This window comes from Orbicella franksi, chromosome 15 (genome assembly GCF_964199315.1).
Source record: "Orbicella franksi chromosome 15, jaOrbFran1.1, whole genome shotgun sequence".
NCBI lineage: Eukaryota > Metazoa > Cnidaria > Anthozoa > Scleractinia > Merulinidae > Orbicella > Orbicella franksi.
This window is the reverse complement of record NC_138159.1, coordinates 15359588-15369811: the sequence shown is the minus strand read 5'-3', so window position 1 is coordinate 15369811 and position 10224 is coordinate 15359588. Positions and strand designations below refer to the sequence as shown.

Here is a 10224-nt window from a genome sequence, read left to right as displayed (position 1 = left end):
TTTAAATGTCATGGAAGCTAAAAAACCTGACTAAACGCTTAAAAACGGTATTTTTTGGTGAAAGTTTGGTATTCAGAAGGGTGAAAGAAAAGCACAAATTTTCTCCAAAACTTTCTTTTTCGCCATAGATCGGTCCAATTGACCATTTGCAGTCTCTAACGAGCAAAATTTGGCTCGATGAAGGATTTCATACACTTTCAGTTAATGGTTTCATTTTTACATTTGACTGGAAAGTTTCTGTATAAACACTTAAAAGATTACACTTACCATACAACAGTAAACAAAAGGGAAAGATAAAATGTGCTTACAGTGTTCTGATTATCCTTTAGGGATCCAAGCTTCACTCTGAAAATAAATCGTGAATTCCCTCCAAACTTGAAAAGAAGAGTGAAGTATAAACAATGTCCATCCGGTTAACAGACGTAATCTAGATATTCAGTTAATAAAGATCTATTGCTGTTATTATAAGTACAACAAGCAAGCTATCACTTGTTTCAAACGCTTACATACGACAAACTTTCACATTCATTTCATTTCCCACAGTTATTGCTCCAAAGAGTCAACGAACCTCCATGCAAAGAAAAACTGTTTAGCTCATGAAGTAAAAACAAGACAAGATTACAAAGCCCTCACTAGGCTTTGGCTACCAAGTGTCTGTCATTTCTATTTTCAAATGAACCCACGAAAAAAACAGATGTCAGCTACCTTTGTCAGTATAACAATTCGATGGTAAAATAGCAAATCCCCGCAAAAGATTCAATACAGAAGCGGGAAGGATTTGCAGCAAAAGCAATCGTTAGTTGTTCGTCAGGCGATCACCGCAAAAGACTCACGACAGAAGCCGCAAGGATTCGAAGCAAAAGCAATCGCTGAACGGCTGTAACCAGCTTTAGATCGGTATCTCGTCACAGGGTGCCCATACATCCATTTGGAACATGAATAAAAGATAAACTTACCTTTTTCGATCGTACCTTCTGTCTTGTGGTTGGCCATTTTAAATTTTAAATTCGCGGTCAGCCAGTACGAGGTCTGGATCCGAGATCAGCGGATCCTCCAAGAATTTGTGAATTTTACCGGCAGTCCCAGACTCCCTAAATTCTCGGTTGCCTGACTCAAGCCACGCTGGTTTGCTTTGTTATGAAAATCACTTGGGCCGCGTTATCAAGATTAATTTCTTCCCACAATACCGCTACAATGTCAAACATGTAGGTAATGAGAAGTTAGTAAGTCATCATCCGTGGGATTCTGCTGACCAGTATTTCCCATGACCCAGGGGAAATGGGACTACCTAGCCCCTCTCAGGGTGTAATGAGCACAGGAAAAGAATGCAAAGAATTACTTTCATCGTTCTTTAGAATGGGTACTTTTTTAAAAGTATCCACGAACAGACTTTTTTTTTGAAATAATTGGCGTGTAGTAAGGTAAATATCAACTTTTGCCAAAAAGGCAATAAAATGAGGGTTCATGAGTCTTATTTTTAGGTAAGGTGCACGGAAGACCATGCGTTTTTATAGAAGCTTTGGTTAGAAAGGTTAGTTTAAGACGATCTTGGCTTACAACTATCAGCAATAAAAGACGCCACATTAGCCAGTCAGGTTAACGTTCTCAATTCAACTCAACCAAGTCAGGTAAACTTTTGTAGCTGATTTCGTTCGCTGAGAAACGAATACATATTTGTCTTGCCCATCTGCATTCGAAGAAAACTTCAGTTGCACGAGGGAAGAAAAGGCTAAATTTTTGTGCTCTCTAGCCTCGAATTGTGTAAGTTTTTTTTTCCTTATGATAACGTGGTGTCAATTTAAGGGTCAGGTCTAAAATAGCGATTAGAATTTTTGTTCCGGTCTGACATAGGGTAGGGAAAATCGCAGATTTTGGTCTGAAATAGGGTAACGGGTAAGGGTTTCGCACACTCCCACTACATTTTTCTGGGAGTACCCCCACCGGCACCGAGTGTACCCTCACCAGTAACATACAAGCTTTCCATGAGCTTCTAAGATATCACCTGTTTGAATAAGCCTTGTAAACAGAGCGAGAGCTTCAGATTACATGTCCTGGAAAACCGCCACTGAGCATAAGTTTCTATTTCGTGGGGAAAACCTCTTTTCTCAAGGCTGACGGTGCTATTTCGTAGGTTTTTCAGGGAACAGTTTCATAAATGAAAAACACGGAAGAAAGTTGAGTATTTGGTAACTTATATTGTTTTTTATTTCAACCTTTGGGTACCCTGCCAAACAGACATTACCTTCCCTCTCTGCTCGGTGAGAGACGAGACGGAACCTCTGCTTGCAACGGCTCGATTTCCTTGTCGTTCGAACTCTGAATTTTCCATTGTAGTTTACAGAAACTGCAATAATAATAACATTATTTATCACAGGAAACTCACTCACCTACCGGTGATATACAGAGAGGTCCTGTTCTAAATATATGTAAAAACTACGATCGGAAATCTCGTAAAGGTCTACGAAGTACTGAGTGACAACAAAACATACATACAAAATAAACCAAAATTGGCTTTATCCAAGACGAAGTTGTCCAGCGCGTGCTTCGCAAACTGCATGCAAGCTAGCTGCAGATAAACAAACTCTTTTGGAATAATTAAAAAAAGCCCTGCCTATCAACCCTCATATATATACTCCTCTGGCAGTGAATAGCTTGTTAAGCTGAATTAATGTACGGCAATAGTTTCTGGAACTGCACAAACAGCAAAAGATCAAAGATTGCCAGTTATTCATCGGTCAATAGGCTATGTTCGTATTCGACTGGAACTAGCTTGCAACTGAAGCTAACGCAGGGAGTCTTTTCAAATGTCGAAGCCCAGTATTTTTAATTTATTCGTCCCAGCTTGTGGGTGGCGGCTGATCAAACGATCGAGCGGTTGCGAGCAGAGCTTCCCTCTCGTCTCTCCTGGACTATCAAGAGAACTGAGAATCTCTGTCTCGCAGGGTGAAGGAACGCAGGACTGGTACGTACGTGCAAATGTGTCCGCTATGGCATTTACAGTGAAATTCTACATGGAGTTTCCGTTCAATTCTTCAAAATCAGTCGGCCAAATAAAAGAGTTGAACCTTGCCCTGTAGAGACAGGAAATATGAGAGACATTCCACAGGTTTCGAAATTTTCCTAGGTAAACTAACAAAAATGGTGTCTCCCTACAAAGCTCTATAAATTTGGGTAAATATTTCTAGGAATTAACGCAGCTACTAAAACCAAACAGATCTAAATAAATCTTGAAAAGGTTGTTTACGTCTCAAGCATCTCGATCTCAGATTCGTGACTTAATTTTTTGAATGGCTGTCTTCAATATATTCTTGAGTCATCACCGCGCCAAAAAAGAAAAAAAAAATGGCGACCTTTCGTGGTCATACAGCAGTTATTAAACAGGCGCGTGTGTGAGCAGAACATCTTTTTCCTTAAAGGGATGGTCTTGCGGCTATAGGTGTGACGTACCGTTTTTACGGCGTACGTGAAAGCACCCCAAGAGAGCTTCTTTTTTTCTCCAAAGAAAACTAATGCTTTCCGATTTTATTGTTGAACAATCGTCTTGTTGAGACAGAAGGGATATTGTTACGCCGTTTGTCGGCATGGTTCGCTATAAATGGTCCCACAACGCTGCACTTTTACGCAAACGTCCCGTTTGTTGATCGAGTGAACAAGTCTATTGAGAACCTGTTAGATCGAGAAGGTAACTGAGTTCTTTTCATCGAAGCCGTTCCCATTCAGTTATTCCGTCGATTAATTATATTATTCTAGAATTAACCTATAAATCTTTAATACGAGAACTGTAGACCGTGGCTGGTTTCTTCAGTGGGTTTTCGTTTTCAAATATCTCAGTTTTGTCATGTTTGTAAGCACTTTTATTTCAAGGCTGAATCATTTGGAAGCCCTGCCTTGTCGAGCAGTTGAGGAAAACTCGCAGTTTCTGCCTTCATTAAAGGGACAGTGTTTCAATTGAAAAGTGTGGCCGAGAGATCACTATACCATAATTATTATATACGCTTTCGACCATTTAGCCAGAACACTAGTCAATTCTATTTTGCAGGAGCCATTCACCGTCCCAGGCAGTCCCAAGAAAATGGAGTACTTTTTATTCGTCATATTCGTGTTGTTAAGTTCTACTTCTGGTAACCCTGTGTACAAAAGCCACGACGAAAGAAAGGAGTCCCACATTTCCCCTCAAAAGGTAAGCTCACGTATTGATCTCTTCTGTTTATTCTTGCTTTTACTATTACTCTTGCCCAAGAATATAGTGTCATATAAGCGCCATTTTATCCAACAAGGTTGTGGATCTCACTGCTCACGTTGAGGAGGCCGGGCAAGAATACAACGAGAACATGGAGGTAGACCCAAACAAGCGAACAGAATTGTTTGAAGTTGCCGCTCACCCTGGAGTGGATCGCAGTGACGCCTTACATGATTTCAAGCCAGTAAGTTTCATTTCTCTACTATCTCCCATATTAATTTCAAAACAATTCAACATGTATATATGTACAAACGAGTTTCAAAAATTGCCAAAAGTTACGTGTTATAGTGCTAATCAAAATTCTATAATATAAAGATTTGGGGTCATCGAGCACGTTTTTGAGTCAGTCGCAGTTTAAATTAGGCCCATACCATTGAATGTTGTACTCGGCTTTAGACATTCCTATCACCACATTCTTCTTCTGAAAGCTAATTGACTGTACATGTTTATTCAATATTTATTTCTTTTAGGCATCAATTTCGTCGTCACAGGATGTTGAAGATTTACCGCAGAAAAGAGAAAAACGTCAGTACTGCCTTTGCGGTGTGCATAGTTGGCAGTGCTGTAGATCGTACGAAAAGGTCGGTCAATTATGCGTACACAATAATCCATCATATATTCTCACCAGGCCCCGAAAATCTAAATCTGGGTTCCAATGCTTTTCTTTTGAACATTTTAGTGTGTCTCATTTCTTAGTTTTTTTTTATATTATCGTCGCATATTTGACATCAGGAATTCCAGTACTCCTTCGCTTGTCGCTTCATGCTGCATAGAAACCCAGATAAGCGCCGGCTTATGGTAATCTTTTGCATATCTCGAACATGACCAAAACTCGTTAACGAATGATTTGGCAATTGTTTGATATCATTATTGTGGCATGAAAAAAAATGGCGCTAACTAAAAAATAGTGGCAGCATTGACAGTTTCAGTTTCAATTGATGGCTATTCTACCCCCAAAAGTATATTCACAGATATCAACTCAATAACGCAATTAGCCCAGGGATGTCAGTAATAAGGCTCACGTAAAACGACTACCTATTGCGATACCTAAGACTAAACAATAAATGTGAAGCCCTTAAAAAAGAAGTATTTATGAGTAGCCAAAATACTAATATTTCAAAATGTTTTCCTTCACAGATTAAGCAGTCAGCCGGGCATTAAAAAGCTGACATCGGAGAGGAATTGACAAAAGAATAGCTTTAACGGGAGGAACATCGCTATCGCTGGCACAAGAAAATTGATTAAGGCCAGTAGAACAGCAGATAAAGTAAAAATAATAATTCAAGCTTTGTTGCGTTGCTGTTAGGATATTTGCTAAAAAATAGACGGTGGAAATAATTTTCAGTGCCGCAACATTTTCCTGATCTTGTGCATGCACTGCTTTTGATAGTTTGCTAAGATTTCAAGCTGTGTATAAATAAACTTCAATTAGAAAGCAAACTGCATCAGTTGTGATTTATTCATAAGATAAAATGGCAACACTATGCAGCATCGTGTTCTCATTGTATACATTGCACATCATTGCATACATTCTATGAGGCGGCAGTTGACTCGGCCTTCGGCCTCGCTGACTAATGTTTAGCAAATAGACCCCATGTTGCCGTGCGTCTGTGCAGTAACTGGATTCCCGATGACGTCAAAATGTGGTAGAAAGAAAAAAGTGATACAACAGCCGTTAGGCGAGCCTTAACTGTGGATGGCAGGGAAATTTCCATAGCTGCGCCCAGTTACGATCTGTTTTTCTGCAGGAAAATTGCAGATGACCGTCGCTTGGTGCTCTTTGCATGATGAGAGTCGTTCCGGTCCCTCCACCTTTGTCACGATGGCGATGGTCATTAAGCTAGAATTTCTAATCCAGTGCTCGAGATAACAGGTTGCGCTTCGGGATAGCCTCTGCCAGGCATCCAGTTAGTTAGGACGCAGTAGAGAGAACGGCGGAGCGACATAAAGGAAAGAGAGGCCTGGTACGTCATTTTTTACGCTTGCGCCCCAACTAACTGAACTTCTGGAAGAGGTGAGCTTCGAGACGAAGCAGAAATGTAAACTTAGCGCTAGTAAACCATGTAGCGTTTCTCGCCTGGTTAAGATAAACTTTGGAAGCCTAGAGGAAGCAATTAGAAATGAGAGTTGTAGACCGTGAGGTAATTTTTGGGAGATTAGGCCATTTTTGTAGAATTTATGGAGCTTCGAGTGTGGGTTATAGCCATTTCTCTTTAATGGAGGCGAGACACCAGAAAATATAACTCGTGTAATAATAATACTAAGGAAGCCATCTTATTTAAAAATCTTTTGTACATGTAGCAAGAGTAAGAGTAAGAGTAATTTTCGTAGCATTCCCATTCATTGTCCTATAAGCGACTGATATCGTAAGGCAAATGTCACGTAAATCGTATACACAACACCTGGGTAGCCTGTGGTCTAGCTAGAGATCAGACCACAGGCAGAGTGTTCGCGTGCTCCTCGCCCCAGTAATATACAAACTTTCGATAAGCATCTAAAACATCACTTGTCAATTAGCCTCATAAACAGTATGAGAGCTTCAGATTACACGTTCTGGAGTTTCGCCGCAATTGTGGGACAACTGCTAACGTAACGTAAATGTATATCTTCTGTTGTGACCTTTCATGCAGCAAGCATGTGAGCAGAACCTTCATTTTCCACGCAGAGAGGAGGCGCTAAGGAGGGCTGGTGTAAATAGAGTCGGGTGTTATGTGCTCTTCTTATGTGCCATGTGTTTTCACTAGCGCATAAGCATTAGCATAAGCTGACATACGAAGAAGCAGTAAGATTTTGATAGTTAGCACCTTTAGTTATGCTAATTTCCAAACAAAAGGCGTTTCTTAGCTACACTCTGTTGAGTCTGCGTATGTTGCTAGTGCGCCAGTTAAAACCAATCTTTATGATAGGAAGTCTTTGTTGTTGAACAATCCGTGACTTGTTGCCTCACGTTTGTTGAGTGAACAAGACTATCGAGTGCCTGTTACAGCAGGTAAGTGTTCTTCTCATTGAAGCGTTTTGATCAGTGATTCTAATATTTCAGTCGCTTAATTGATTAGAATCTACTAGAAAAGTAGACTGTGGTTAGTTCCTTTGGCATTTCAGTGTGTTCTGGTTTTTCACAAAATGATAAACTGCAATCCACTTCCATCTTCGTCCCCGAAATAGTTCCATTTTGCACAGTAGGGTCCTTTTAACCAATTGCTTGTATATTTGGAAGCCTTTGGCAATGTCATTCTCATATGGAAATTAGAAGTAAGAGAAAACTTTCGACCATCGGAGGGAACACTTTTCTTTAAAGGCCCACCTTCTCTCAATATTTTAACACTTACCAAGTTATTTGTTTCAGTGACCCGTGAATTTAGATCTCAGATTTAATTTTTTTCCCTATCTGCTTCCCCATTCGAAGACTGACTAGGCTCTATTTCTATTTAATAGCTGAATATGTTTATCGCCTTGATCAATAATGATTTCTTAAAACATAAGCAGGCGAATATTAACGTTAAAAGCCGACGTTTCGGCGTCAGTGTGACACCATTCTCAAGGCAAAGTGAATAAATAATGCGAAGATTTGATTTCTATACAGTCTCTATAAATTAGCATAATGACAAAGGATCATAAGTTCTTCAAGTGAATACCTTTGCGCGAATCGAGTCCGTTTGCACGTTTAGGGATGGTTTAAGTTTTCTTAAGCATCCCCTTGATTAGGCAATCAAATTTGTTAGAACATTTAGTATGCACGTGAAATTGTTCTGAAAGACAAGGAGGTACGTTCAACTTATGTTCGCTCAAATAATGTTTACATATTGACGACGATTTTTGTTTGTGCCCATCAACGCGTTCGTGGAGGTGGCTACGAGTGTAACCAACATATCCTGCATCTCACAGGTTACCGTGAGTTACCGTTACTCCTCGCAGAGAGATCTTGGGTCACCTGTGCGGCAATCGACCATAGTTTTGTTTTTGTCCTCAATTTTCTCCACAGTTGTTTTGCAGAAGCCTTTCACTGTCCAAGTCCCAAATGGCGTGCTCTTTCGTCGTCGTATTTGTCTTGCTAAGTTGGACTTCTGGTAGCCCTGTTTATAAAAACCACGAGGAAACAAAGGAGTCCTATTTTTTTCCTAAAGAGGTGTATATCGATGTCCTTATTCTTCAGACTTCCCCCAATTACTCTTGATCAATAATATATTTACGTCGTAAGTGTCATTTTTCCCAACAAGGTCGTGGATTTCACTGCTCACATCAGCGAAGCCGGGGAAGAATACGACGAGAAGATCGAGGTAGACCCAAACAAGCGAACAGAATATATTGTCATTCACCGTCCCAGGCAGTCCCAAGAAAATGGAGTACTTTTTATTCGTCATATTCGTGTTGTTAAGTTCTACTTCTGGTAACCCTGTTTACAAAGGCCACGACGAACGAAAGGAGTCCCACATTTCCCCTCAAAAGGTAAGCTTACGTATTGATCTCTTTTGTTTATTCTTGCTTTTTCTATTACTCTTGCCCAAGAATATAGTGTCATATAAGCGCCATTTTATCCAACAAGGTTGTGGATCTCACTGCTCACGTTGGGGAGGCCGGGGAAGAATACTATGGAGTTCCATCCCCGCCAAAAATCAGAGTTGATCACAACATTCAACTTGACAGTCTAACAATTAACTTGGCAAACATCAACATCATATTTCACTCCTCAACTTTGTACTTTGTATCACAATCATTGAAACTTTAAACATCAACTTTCAAAGTGACAGTTCAACGTTCAACTTTATCCATCAACATTCATGTTAACATGTCAACAATGATCTTGACACTTGGGCTGTCAGCAAAAGATGAAGTTTGAATCTCCAAGTCGAATGTTGAGTCACCAAAGGCGCACCAATCCCGCCAAAATTCAACTTGAGAATTTGACTTTCAAGTTGATAATTCAACATGAATTGTTACGTGTCAATATCCGTGTTTAGCAATGAACATTGCTATTGCTGATGACGCAAATATGTTCACCATGACGTAATGTTCTCTCTCTTCCTGAAGTGAATTGAAGGGAAAGACTTTATTTAATGAGGGTGACCCGTGACAGTAACTTAAGTTACTGATAAACTTGGGGCCCTCAGCTTAAAATGATTAGAATGTTAAAAATATATTATTTACAATAAAATGCTAAAATACTATATTATTTACAATAAAATACTTAATTAAGTTACTATTAAAAATGGTTACAAATAATAAACTGGACTTACAATTTCAAACATACTACGAATAATAAGAGTTAAAAAATTCCATTAGTTTTCTGAGAGTTAAGAATAGTATTACATAATTTAGCCTTAAACGATTTAACGGACTTCTCTGTTTTTAAAGACCGGGGTAAACTGTTCCAATCTTTAATAGTTCTGACGGCGAAAGTGCGTCCTCCCTCAGAGGCGTTTCTGTGAGAGGGGCATAATAAATTTAAATTACAATTTCTAGTACTTCTAGAATGGACGTCAGAGAAAGTACCCTGGTTGTGGCTGGTCACGTGTCTGCTAGATTTTTCCAGATTCCAGAAAAATGATTGGAGGGAGGGGCAGGACAGTTAAAATTTGTGTCCACTGAGCTCACCTCCTGAGCCCAGTATGGAGTGGAATTTGTAACCTCGGCCGAACTCACAGCGAAGGCATTGACACATTCGATATTGGAGTTCAATGCATCAAAGTTCGGCTTAAAGGTTAGCCCTGCGTTTGGCTGAATTTTCCCATCGATAGTTGGACGGTCTTTGGAATTTTGGGTGGTGAAAATAATTGACAAAGAACTTGGAAATGACGACCACAACAATAAATGAACCGCGCGGTGAATTTAATTTCATTTTTCATTCGGCAAAATCACAACGTAGGTATTTACTCATTCGCTTAGAGTTAAATACGTTGTTTGTTCGCCCACAAAGGTAGTTTTGAATTTCATTGAATTACTCTCATCGACAGTTTGGCGGTCATTCCATTCTCTTGCGGCGAAAA

General features: G+C 39.7%; 1 protein-coding gene across 3 annotated transcripts; it reads left to right on the top strand.

Annotated features, from left to right (window-relative positions):
* The first annotated feature begins 573 nt into the window (after positions 1 to 573).
* On the top strand, positions 574 to 8562 carry LOC145469857 (uncharacterized). 3 transcript variants are annotated; one of them, XM_081453670.1, is made up of 6 exons: positions 574 to 3682; positions 4040 to 4180; positions 4278 to 4424; positions 4711 to 4821; positions 5378 to 7229; positions 8458 to 8562. In XM_081453670.1, the coding sequence occupies exons 2-5, from the start codon at positions 4073 to 4075 to the stop codon at positions 5399 to 5401; spliced, it is 390 nt and encodes a 129-aa protein (XP_081309796.1). In that variant the 5' UTR covers positions 574 to 3682; positions 4040 to 4072; the 3' UTR covers positions 5402 to 7229; positions 8458 to 8562. The 3 variants fall into 3 exon arrangements, with proteins under 3 accessions (XP_081309796.1, XP_081309794.1, XP_081309795.1); XM_081453668.1 differs by lacking the exons at positions 5378 to 7229; positions 8458 to 8562 and having other exon boundaries at positions 4711 to 5013; XM_081453669.1 differs by lacking the exons at positions 574 to 3682; positions 5378 to 7229; positions 8458 to 8562 and having other exon boundaries at positions 3697 to 4180; positions 4711 to 5013.
* Positions 8563 to 10224: the final 1662 nt, after the last annotated feature.